Source organism: Glandiceps talaboti, chromosome 9, assembly GCF_964340395.1.
Source record: "Glandiceps talaboti chromosome 9, keGlaTala1.1, whole genome shotgun sequence".
Taxonomy (NCBI): domain Eukaryota; kingdom Metazoa; phylum Hemichordata; class Enteropneusta; family Spengelidae; genus Glandiceps; species Glandiceps talaboti.
The window spans coordinates 2,778,213-2,793,074 of NC_135557.1; the positions used below are offsets into that span (position 1 = coordinate 2,778,213).

Sequence of the window (14,862 nt, forward strand, 5' to 3'; positions counted from 1 at the left end):
TTATATCAACAAAACACCCAAACTTACATATATATAAATAAACCAATTCATTATCATTGTTATTATCAAGTCTTGTACATTGTAATGGTCAGTAACTATGGTAACAGGGAATTAACTTTGGATTTAGGATTGTATTACCTTTTACAACTCTTGCTAGTTTATCCAGTATGTGGTTAAATAGTATACTAGCTAGTTGTACACTGATTTTGAACAGTTGGTCAAGAATAAAGCCTTTTAGTTAGGTAGTTGCTATGGATGTATATATGGTTGCTAAGAAGTCTATATCCATTTCAAAATGATCATTTTATGTCTTGACCAAATATATGTACATATACACTTACATCTTTACTTCATTATAATTGTACTCAGAGAGATTACAATGTATGTGCCTATAATGTGTACACCAGTAAGCAGTCAAGTCAGACATTGCCCTTTAACCTTGACCTTCAGCATCAAATAACAATTTGCTACTATCGACATTTTGTATACAGAAAACCCAAAGTGTGTACACCTACATTGTTAGAGGTATTCGACTTCTCTTCTTTAACCCCCTCCCCCCCCCCCCCCCCCCCCCCCCAGTCTGGTTCACGATCCAGACTTTTCATAAATTCATATTTGCAACCATCAATGAATCACAATGGGGACTTTACCAACCTTTGAGAAATTAGATACATGCATCATGATTTCAGAAAAGACTGGCCAAGCCATGGAGGATAACTGGTGAAAGCTTTGCTGACATATTAGTATTTATTGGTGTAAATTATGAAGCTTTTATCATTCTGAATGAATTTACTTATTAACAAGAGATAAGTGTTTGGGTCTATGTCTTCACACATTGTATACTTTTAATAGTAATGTTCACCATAGTTTTCAATAATCACACTTATTTAGATTTCAACATTGTTATGTGAGCTATTACAATAGACATTGTTATGTGAGCTATTACAATAGACATTGTTATGTGACCTATTACAATAGATATAGTTCATGCCTAAAGTGGCACAAGCTGAGTTTGTCAACTTTCCACTCAAGTGAAAATACTTCCATTAAATTTTGATTGAATTATTCCAGTAGTCTATTAGTATCAGTGTGTGCCTTCTATGACATTACAGTTGTCTTCTGGCATTACTAGAACAGTTTATTACACAGTAGGGATGTTTTCAACAATTTCCATACATATATAAAGTTATATCTTAAAACCAGGTTTAAGTTCAGTTAATTGCAAATCATGGTTAAGTATACATCAGTAAGTAGAATACTGTGAGTATTTTTTATACATGTAGCAAATACTACTCTACCCAAAAAACATATCAACTCAGCTTGTGGCCCTTTAATTTGAAATACTAATGTTGTGACAACATATCCCACAACTTGTTAAGGCCATGCACTACAGGCCACACAGTATATAAGTTGTGAGTGACAACATATCCCACAACTTGTTACAGGCCACACAGTATACAAGTTGTGACAACATATCCCATAACTTGTTACAGACCACACAGTATATAAGTTGTGAGTGACAACATATCCCACAACTTGTTACAGACCACACAGTATACAAGTTGTGACAACATATCCCATAACTTGTTACAGGCCACACAGTATATAAGTTTGTGCTTCATCATGGATGTATGCAAGCTATCGTACCAATTATCAGACGGTTCAGAACAATCCATCAAATAATGATTACGTCCAAATAATAATCTAAAATCAATTTGAAGTCAAGATTTACATCTCCTGTACACTTTAATAGTACAATCACAATTGTTGGTTAAGTGTCACTTGTCTTTTTGACATGTGTATTTTTTGACTTCTCATTCTGTATAGTACTGTCCACCAAACTGTTCATTGGCTATGGCATGGTTTGACACCACAAACCAAATATCATATTTTTTATGCAAATTGTGTATCTGTCAAGGAATAAATTTCTTTTGAACAATGTCCAAATAAAACATGTTAATGACATCTTGACTTTTCTGTCACCATGGAGAGCCAATCTGAGGCTTTGTCATAGTGTAGCATAGCATAGCATAGTGTAGTGTAGTGTAGTGTAGTGTAGTGTAGCATAGCATAGTGTAGCATAGTGTAGTGTAGTGTAGTGTAGTGTAGCATAGCATAGCGTAGCATAGCATAGCATAGCATAGTGTAGCATAGTGTAGTGTAGCATAGCATAGCATAGCATAGCATAGCATAGCATAGCATAGTGTAGCATAGCATAGAATAGCATAGCATAGTGTGGTGTGGTGTGGCATAGCGTAGAATAGCATAGCATAGCATAGTATAGTGTAGTGTAGCATAGCATAGCATAGCATAGCATAGCATAGCATAGTGTAGCATAGCGTAGTGTGGTGTAGTGTGGCGTAGCGTAGAATAGAATAGCATAGCATAGCACTACTGAACATTAAGCTAGAAAAAGAAATACTTACTAAATTATATTCTGCAGTGTCCTGAATGAAATATGTACAAGTCATTTTAAGTTCTTGACATGATGACAATCCTCTTTCAGATTACTGCCAATCGTCAAGAAAGACCAGACACTGTACTTGAATATCTAACTTAAGACATGGTCCCCAAATAGTGACTGGTCACATGACTTGGAAAAACGTATCACTTAAACAACACTTTGAGAATACTTGCAGTGTTCCCTGTGGTCATACATATGGTATTTGCTGGTCTAAGAGTAATTGTAGTGTTCCCTATTGATGTATGCAAGTATAAAAGCAAAACACTTTGCAAGCATGAGTGCAAATACCTCAATCAATGACCCACTACTGCACTCCTACAATGTTAGGTTATTAAATACTGGTATGTTTATCCAAAACAGTAAATTTGGTAAAAGTATAAGACTTAGTGTACTGATGTGATTACATGTACAGTGACTATCATACAGTACAAGTATACAATAATATTTTCAGTACTGCACTGCAGTGCAACATGTACTGGGTATATGGCATTTCAATGATATGCAAGTAACAACTGGTACATATGTAACAATACTGGTAAAAAAGGACAAACACTACACAATGTAAACAATTCTTCACTCATACATGACCTAGACTACCACATTGCATGTTCTTTGATGGCGATACAAGCACTTGTAAACTTTGACCTCCATATAGTATGACCTTTAACAGCCAAACATGAACTTTGACCTCCATATAGTATGACCTTTAACAGCCAAACATGAACTTTGACCTCCATATAGTATGACGTTTGTTATGTACTGTACAGATGAAGAGATTCATGTTTGCAGAGAGAGAATAAATCATGACATTCTAATTAGCATATTGGTAATCATGTGACAGTAAGTCACCAATTAAAATGCTCTATTCTTAAATAATGTAACAATGTAACAATATAGAATATTCTTTGCAAGGTTTGGTCCTAAGTCAATGGTGTTGACAATATTATACATTCATTATATAGAACCTTACAGTACACTTGTACATGTTGTTTAACGATAGTTATAATTGTGCCATGTCCGTGACACAAACACTTGACCTCCTTGGACAGTTACAGGAACTTGTATTTGAGTAACCTGTTGTTGTTGCTGTTGTTGTTGTTGTTGTTGTTGTTGTTGTTGTTGCTGCTGCTGTTGTTGTTGTTGTGGTGGTGGTGGTTGTGGTTGTGGTTGTTGTTGTTGCTGCTGCTGCTGTTGTTGTTGTTGTTGTTGTTGAATAGGACTCATTGGTTGCGGTGCATTCTGTAGGTGTGTTAACTGAGGTTGTTGAAAGTGTGTAGGAGACTGTCTGAGATGACTAACATCAACTGTTGAATGAGATACAGGAATAGCTTGCTGTACTAGATGTGTCTGTACGGTTTGCTGTGCTATTCTTTGTGTGATTTGCTGATATTCTGCAGCCTGAGGGCGATATTCACTTAGAGTCTGTGACAACTCACTCATTGCCTGGGTCAGCAAGTCAGCAGCCTGTACAGCTTCCTGTTGAGATGAGACGACAGCTTGTTCTATATAGCGAGTTTGGGGTTGTTGTTGTTGTTGTTGTTGTTGTTGTTGTTGTTGTTGTACGACCTGAGAGATGACTCTCTGTACTGTCTGCTGATCAGCTGTAACAACCGTTTCCTGCACAGACTGAGTTTCATTAGGATTTGGTTGTTGTTGTAACTGTGCTTGTAGTTGGGGCTGCATTGTTGCAGCTGATGCTGCAACAACAGCTGCAGGTGCTGAGACTGCAATCTGGGCAGGTGTTGGTGCCTGCACTGTAATGGGTGCAGCTAAAGCATGGTGTGTTGCAAGGGAAGCCACTTGTATTGGTGTTGGTTGTGCTACAACAGCCACCACTGTTGGTGTCGGTATATGTACTGTCTGACCTGTTTGACCTTGTGCTGCTGCAGCCTGTGCTGCTGCTTGAGCTGCAGCTGCCTGCATTGGTTCCATGTGCTTCTTTCTGACATGGTCCATCATCTTAGCTTTGGAACTGTACTGACGTGGGCAGTGAGCACAAGCAAAGTAGTGTGTAGTGGTGGTACCAGCTGGAGCTGTGTGTGTATCAATGTATCCACCATCTTCTGCATTCTTACTTTTACGTATACTTGGTGGTAACTCTGCTCCAGGGTGGTTCTTAATGATGTGAATCTTACGTTTACTGCTACTTTTGTACACCTTTTCACAGTAGTTACAGAAGTAATTTCTGTTAGGCTTCACAATTGGTAGACTTAGCTCTGGAACGGTTTCTGGACGAATTTCAGGATGGCGTTTTGCTAAATGATTGACCAGCATTCCACGTCTACGGAAACCCACTAGACAGATACGACACTTGAATGTGAATTGATCTAAATCAGTTGGTGGTACTTTAGGTTTGAATGGTGGTTTCTTTGGTCTATTTGCCTTCAATGCTTGTTTAGCTTCTCTCTCAGGATTATGCATCCGCAGCATGTGTTCCTTTAGTTTATCTTTCCTCTTGAACTGTTTGCCACAATTTGCACACAGAAAGTCTTTCCTGTCAGAATGTCTCAACATGTGTAATTTCAACTTATCAGGTCTTGGGAATACCTTCTCACACTCAGGACATGGGTACTCTTTACTAGAATGAAAACCACGGATATGTTTCCTAACTTGTGGATACTCGGTGAAGGTTTTACTGCAGTGTGGACAGTGAAAGATGCCATCTGTAGTATGAATAATAACATGCTCTTTCAAGGAATCAGTGCGATCAAATCCCTCGTCACAGAATGGACACTTGTAGTATTTCTGACTACTGTGTGTTTTCATGTGGCAAGCAATGGCTGAGTTGTTTAGGAATCTCTTGTTGCAGATTTCACACTGAATTGGTTTCTCTGATTCTCTGGCATGCAGCTCCATATGACGATCATACTTGGCCCTCTCACGGAATGGCTTATTACATGTATCACAGCGATATGCTACTCTTGCAAATGTACGTTTAATGCTAGAGAACTTCTTGGTTTTGGGTTTACCATGTGCCGTGGCATGTATAGCAAGAAGCTTTCTATCAGTAAATATGTCATCACAATCTGGACATCGTAGGTTTATCAATGATTCATCCTTTGCAGAAGGTTGTTGAAGATCTTGTAGACTGACTGGTAATGTTATACCAGCTGTAGAAGCTGTAGCTTGATCCATAGGTATATCACCACCTTGACTAACACCTTCTAGAATACTGCTGCTTGTGGCAACTACATCACCAACATTGATTGCGCCTTGTGTGACAGCAACATCACTAATGACAGGTTGTACAGTGAGAATGTGACCAGCCAATACAGAATTGCCATTGTGACCAGTTCCAGTGTCAGCCATAGTGGTCATACCATCAGCTGTATTGCCATCTTCATCAGTATGAGTTAACATATGAAGACTCAATAGGCGTGTACTTTCAAATTCTAATTCACAGTGTGAACAAACTAACTCACTATCACTATCGCCACTTTCATTCGCTTCTTCCTCTTTGCCTTTCAATACAATGTTGCCATCTTCATCAAGTGTCTCACCACGTTCTTCATGTCTACGCATGTGTCGAGTACGATTATAGACGTGAGAGAATTTCTTATCACAAATAGAACAGGTGAAATTCTTCTCTCCTGAATGCATGACTAAATGTCGCTGTAAGCTATACGATCTTGGAAAGGTTTTGTTACAAATGTTGCACGCAAATGGCTCCCTCACTCTAGCTCGAGCCCTCTGGATGCCTTTTGCTAAAGCCACCTTTTTCTGAGTCAGGTTACCATACCGACGTTTCTTTCCTCTCCTTCCCTTTGGTTTGGGTTTTGTGTGCAGTGCATCATGGGTAGCCAAGTGTTTTTGTAGAAGCTCTGATGATCTGAATTTCTTAGGACACTCAAAACATGGCCAGGTGTTCTCTTTGTCTTGCATTTCTGGGATAACAATAGAAAAAACATTGTATTATATACATTATAGCTATACAGTAATGTATTATATACATTATAGCTATACAGCTATGTATTATACACATTATAGCTATACAGCAATGTATTATATATATTATAGCTATACAGCTATGTATTATATATATTATAGCTATACAGTAATGTATTATACACATTATAGCTATACAGTAATGTATTATATACATTATAGCTATACAGTAATGTATTATACACATTATAGCTATACAGTAATGTATTATATACAATATAGCTATACAGCTATGTATTATATACATTATAGCTATACAGTAATGTATTATACACATTATAGCTATACAGCTATGTATTATATACATTATAGCTATACAGCAATGTATTATATACATTATAGCTATACATCTATGTATTATACACATTATAGCTATACAGTAATGTATTATATACATTATAGCTATACAGCTATGTATTATACACATTATAGCTATACAGCAATGTATTATACACATTATAGCTATACAGCTATGTATTATATACATTATAGCTATACAGCAATGTATTATATACATTATAGCTATACAGCTATGTATTATATACATTATAGCTATACAGTAATGTATTATATACATTATAGCTATACAGCTATGTATTATACACATTATAGCTATACAGCAATGTATTATATATATTATAGCTATACAGTAATGTATTATATACATTATAGCTATACAGCTATGTATTATATACATTATAGCTATACAGTAATGTATTATATACATTATAGCTATACAGTAATGTATTATATACATTATAGCTATACAGCTATGTATTATATACATTATAGCTATACAGCAATGTATTATATATATTATAGCTATACAGTAATGTATTATATACATTATAGCTATACAGTAATGTATTATATACATTATAGCTATACAGCTATGTATTATACACATTATAGCTATACAGCAATGTATTATATACATTATAGCTATACAGCAATGTATTATACACATTATAGCTATACAGTAATGTATTATATACATTATAGCTATACAGTAATGTATTATATACATTATAGCTATACAGCTATGTATTATACACATTATAGCTATACAGTAATGTATTATATACATTATAGCTATACAGTAATGTATTATATACATTATAGCTATACAGTAATGTATTATACACATTATAGCTATACAGTAATGTATTATATACATTATAGCTATACAGTAATGTATTATATACATTATAGCTATACAGTAATGTATTATACACATTATAGCTATACAGTAATGTATTATATACATTATAGCTATACAGCAATGTATTATACACATTATAGCTATACAGTAATGTATTATATACATTATAGCTATACAGTAATGTATTATATACATTATAGCTATACAGTAATGTATTATACACATTATAGCTATACAGTAATGTATTATATACATTATAGCTATACAGTAATGTATTATACACATTATAGCTATACAGTAATGTATTATATACATTATAGCTATACAGCTATGTATTATATACATTATAGCTATACAGCTATGTATTATACACATTATAGCTATACAGCTATGTATTATATACATTATAGCTATACAGCTATGTATTATATACATTATAGCTATACAGCAATGTATTATATACATTATAGCTATACAGTAATGTATTATATACATTATAGCTATACAGCAATGTATTATATACATTATAGCTATACAGCTATGTATTATATACATAATAGCTATACAGCAATGTATTATATACATTATAGCTATACAGTAATGTATTATATACATTATAGCTATACAGTAATGTATTATACACATTATAGCTATACAGCTATGTATTATATACATTATAGCTATACAGCTATGTATTATACACATTATAGCTATACAGCAATGTATTATATACATTATAGCTATACAGCTATGTATTATACACATTATAGCTATACAGCAATGTATTATATACATTATAGCTATACAGCTATGTATTATATACATTATAGCTATACAGCTATGTATTATACACATTATAGCTATACAGTAATGTATTATATACATTATAGCTATACAGCTATGTATTATATACATTATAGCTATACAGCAATGTATTATACACATTATAGCTATACAGTAATGTATTATATACATTATAGCTATACAGCTATGTATTATACACATTATAGCTATATAGCAATGTATTATACACATTATAGCTATACAGCAATGTATTATACACATTATAGCTATACAGCTATGTATTATACACATTATAGCTATACAGCAATGTATTATATACATTATAGCTATACAGCAATGTATTATATACATTATAGCTATACAGCAATGTATTATATACATTATAGCTATACAGCTATGTATTATACACATTATAGCTATACAGCAATGTATTATACACATTATAGCTATACAGTATTGTATTATACACATTATAGCTATACAGCAATGTATTATATACATTATAGCTATACAGTAATGTATTATATATATTATAGCTATACAGTAATGTATTATATACATTATAGCTATACAGCTATGTATTATATACATTATAGCTATACAGCTATGTATTATATACATTATACCTATACAGCTATGTATTATATACATTATAGCTATACAGCAATGTATTACATACATTATAGCTATACAGCAATGTATTATATATATTATAGCTATACAGCAATGTATTATATACATTATAGCTATACAGCTATGTATTATATATATTATAGCTATACAGTAATGTATTATATACATTATAGCTATACAACTATGTATTATATACATTATAGCTATACAGCTATGTATTATATACATTATAGCTATACAGCAATGTATTATATACATTATAGCTATACAGCAATGTATTATATATATTATAGCTATACAGCAATGTATTATATACATTATAGCTATACAGCTATGTATTATATATATTATAGCTATACAGTAATGTATTATATACATTATAGCTATACAACTATGTATTATATACATTATAGCTATACAGCTATGTATTATATACATTATAGCTATACAGCTATGTATTATATACATTATACCTATACAGCAATGTATTATATACATTATAGCTATACAGCAATGTATTATACACATTATAGCTATACAGCAATGTATATATCATGTACATATATCAAGTACAAAACTAAGTCTGTCATTCTTACCTTGCAACTCTTCTGGTGTTACTTCAAAGACATCTGCACCGATATATGAAGCATATGATGCTGCATACCACACTCTCATTTCTTGTTTTGGTTCAATTGTACGAATAGTTGCAAAGTAGATATGTCCATTGTTCTGATATGCTATCAGATTCTGTTCACTGTGACATGATGCAGGCCGTACAAACATCATCCAATTACTCTCATTTTCATCAGAACAGTCTATATAGAAATCACTTCCATCAAGACGTTGAATCTGTTGACAAAGTTCAAACACAGACTTAATTAAAGTTGTACAAGTTGGGTTTATAAGTTTTTTACTAAAAGTGAAAATACTTCAATAAAACCATATTCTAGTAAAATGTCAATGTTGATGCATGTCTTTTATAACATTAGGATTGTTTTCTGGAATTGTTAGAACAGTTTATTAGGGATTTCCTGAATATTTTTTATATGTATGATAAATTATGTCATTGGATCGTTTATGCGTTATAACTTAATACCAGGTTTGAGTTCAGTCCCTTTTTGATGAGAAGTGGACCTCCATGGCACCTATTTTACAAATCCTAGATCAAATACTGGACGATTGCTAGTGGTGATTAAGTGTGCCTCAGTATGTACAATACTGCACATACTTTTAAATATGTAGCAAAACCTACGTCCAAAATACAAAACCTACGTCCAAAATACAAAACCTACGTCCAAAATATGTATATGCTCCTTTAATCAATTATTATAAAACACATAGTTAGTTTGGTATATATTTGAAGTTTTCTAAATTGGTCTCTCAAGTGTCATACATGTATATGTACATGTACAATGTATATGTATGGTTAGTTTAGTTCAGTGGGCATCAGGTGAATTTACCTTACATGTCATGCCATCTACACTTACTACATTGGACAGATTGACATATATGTACATGTACATGTAATATGTATTGGAGAGATTGACATACATGTACAATGTATTGGATAGATTGATATACATGTACAATGTATTGGATATATTGATATACATGTACAATGTATTGGATAGATTGACATACATGTACAATGTATTGGATAGATTGATATACATGTACAATGTATTGGATAGATTGACATACATGTACAATGTATTGGATAGATTGATATACATGTACAATGTATTGGATAGATTGATATACATGTACAATGTATTGGATAGATTGACATACATGTACAATGTATTGGATAGATTGACATACATGTACAATGTATTGGATAGATTGACATACATGTACAATGTATTGGATAGATTGATATACATGTACAATGTATTGGATAGATTGATATACATGTAATATGTATTGGATAGATTGATATACATGTACAATGTATTGGATAGATTGATATACATATACAATGTATTGGATAGATTGATATACATGTACAATGTATTGGACAGATTGACATACATGTACAATGTATTGGACAGATTGATATACATGTACAATGTATTGGATAGATTGACATACATGTACAATGTATTGGATAGATTGATATATATGTACAATGTATTGGACACATTGATATACATGTAATATGTATTGGATAGATTGATATATATGTACAATGTATTGGATAGATTGATATACATGTACAATGTATTGGATAGATTGATATACATGTACAATGTATTGGATAGATTGATATACATGTACAATGTATTGGATAGATTGATATACATATACAATGTATTGGATAGATTGATATACATATACAATGTATTGGATAGATTGATATACATGTACAATGTATTGGACAGATTGACATACATGTACAATGTATTGGACAGATTGATATACATGTACAATGTATTGGATAGATTGACATACATGTACAATGTATTGGATAGATTGATATACATGTACAATGTATTGGATAGATTGATATACATGTACAATGTATTGGATAGATTGACATACATGTACAATGTATTGGATAGATTGACATACATGTACAATGTATTGGATAGATTGATATACATCTACAATGTATTGGATAGATTGACATACATGTACAATGTATTGGACAGATTGATATACATGTACAATGTATTGGATAGATTGATATACATGTACAATGTATTGGATATATTGATATACATGTACAATGTATTGGATAGATTGACATACATGTACAATGTATTGGATAGATTGACATACATCTACAATGTATTGGATAGATTGATATACATGTACAATGTATTGGATATATTGATATACATGTACAATGTATTGGATAGATTGACATACATGTACAATGTATTGGATAGATTGACATACATCTACAATGTATTGGATAGATTGATATACATCTACAATGTATTGGATAGATTGATATACATGTACAATGTATTGGATAGATTGATATACATGTACAATGTATTGGATAGATTGATATACATGTACAATGTATTGGACAGATTGATATACATGTACAATGTATTGGACAGATTGACATACATATACAATGTATTGGACAGATTGATATACATGTACAATGTATTGGATAGATTGATATACATGTACAATGTATTGGACAGATTGATATACATGTACAATGTATTGGACAGATTGATATACATGTACAATGTATTGGACAGATTGATATACATGTACAATGTATTGGACAGATTGACATACATATACAATGTATTGGATAGATTGATATACATGTACAATGTATTGGACAGATTGATATACATGTACAATGTATTGGATAGATTGATATACATGTACAATGTATTGGATAGATTGACATACATCTACAATGTATTGGACAGATTGACATACATGTACAATGTATTGGACAGATTGATATACATGTACAATGTATTGGATAGATTGATATACATGTACAATGTATTGGACAGATTGATATACATGTACAATGTATTGGATAGATTGATATACATCTACAATGTATTGGACAGATTGATATACATCTACAATGTATTGGACAGATTGATATACATGTACAATGTATTGGACAGATTGACATACATGTACAATGTATTGGACAGATTGATATACATGTACAATGTATTGGATAGATTGATATACATCTACAATGTATTGGACAGATTGATATACATGTACAATGTATTGGATAGATTGATATACATGTACAATGTATTGGATAGATTGACATACATGTACAATGTACTGGACAGATTGATATACATGTACAATGTATTGGTTAGATTGACATACATGTACAATGTATTGGATAGATTGATATACATGTAATATGTATTGGATAGATTGATATACATGTACAATGTATTGGATAGATTGATATACATGTACAATGTATTGGATAGATTGACATACATGTACAATGTACTGGACAGATTGATATACATGTACAATGTATTGGACAGATTGATATACATCTACAATGTATTGGATAGATTGATATACATGTAATATGTATTGGACAGATTGATATACATGTACAATGTATTGGATAGATTGACATACATCTACAATGTATTGGATAGATTGATATACATGTACAATGTATTGGATAGATTGATATACATGTACAATGTATTGGACAGATTGATATACATGTACAATGTATTGGACAGATTGATATACATGTACAATGTATTGGATAGATTGACATACATCTACAATGTATTGGATAGATTGATATACATGTACAATGTATTGGATAGATTGATATACATGTACAATGTATTGGATAGATTGATATACATGTACAATGTATTGGACAGATTGATATACATGTACAATGTATTGGATAGATTGACATACATCTACAATGTATTGGACAGATTGATATACATGTACAATGTATTGGATAGATTGATATACATGTACAATGTATTGGACAGATTGATATACATCTACAATGTATTGGATAGATTGACATACATGTACAATGTATTGGATAGATTGATATACATGTACAATGTATTGGATAGATTGATATACATCTACAATGTATTGGATAGATTGACATACATGTACAATGTATTGGACAGATTGATATACATGTACAATGTATTGGACAGATTGATATACATCTACAATGTATTGGACAGATTGATATACATGTACAATGTATTGGATAGATTGATATACATATACATGTACAATGTATTGGATAGATTGATATACATGTACAATGTATTGGATAGATTGATATACATGTACAATGTATTGGATAGATTGATATACATGTACAATGTATTGGACAGATTGATATATATGTACAATGTATTGGATAGATTGATATACATGTACAATGTATTGGACAGATTGACATACATATACAATGTATTGGATAGATTGACATACATGTACAATGTATTGGATAGATTGATATACATGTACAATGTATTGGATAGATTGATATACATGTACAATGTATTGGACAGATTGATATACATGTACAATGTATTGGATAGATTGATATACATGTACAATGTATTGGACAGATTGACATACATATACAATGTATTGGATAGATTGACATACATGTACAATGTATTGGATAGATTGATATACATGTACAATGTATTGGATAGATTGATATACATGTACAATGTATTGGACAGATTGACATACATGTACAATGTATTGGATAGATTGACATACATGTACAATGTATTGGACAGATTGATATACATGTACAATGTATTGGATAGATTGACATACATCTACAATGTATTGGACAGATTGATATACATGTACAATGTATTGGATAGATTGATATACATGTACAATGTATTGGACAGATTGATATACATGTACAATGTATTGGATAGATTGATATACATGTACAATGTATTGGATAGATTGATATACATCTACAATGTATTGGACAGATTGACATACATGTACAATGTATTGGACAGATTGACATACATGTACAATGTATTGGACAGATTGATATACATGTACAATGTATTGGACAGATTGATATACATATACAATGTATTGGATAGATTGATATACATATACAATGTATTGGATAGATTGATATACATATACAATGTATTGGATAGATTGATATACATATACAATGTATTGGATAGATTGATATACATGTACAATGTATTGGATAGATTGATATACATGTACAATGTATTGGATAGATTGATATACATGTACAATGTATTAGACAGATTGATATACATGTACAATGTATTGGATAGATTGATATACATCTACAATGTATTGGAGAGATTGACATACATGTACA

General features: G+C 31.8%; 1 protein-coding gene across 1 annotated transcript in view; it reads right to left on the reverse strand.

The window, feature by feature from the left end:
- Positions 1 to 1,728: 1,728 nt before the first annotated feature.
- LOC144440432 (PR domain zinc finger protein 10-like) overlaps positions 1,729 to 14,862 on the reverse strand; it is a 31,441-nt gene continuing 18,307 nt past the window's right edge. The window contains exons 7-9 of the mRNA XM_078129803.1: positions 9,605 to 9,857; positions 3,591 to 6,348; positions 1,729 to 1,744 (exon numbers count right to left, since the gene is read on the reverse strand). Coding sequence (XP_077985929.1) covers positions 1,729 to 1,744; positions 3,591 to 6,348; positions 9,605 to 9,857 — 3,027 coding nt within the window. The remainder of the gene's footprint in view (positions 1,745 to 3,590; positions 6,349 to 9,604; positions 9,858 to 14,862) is intronic.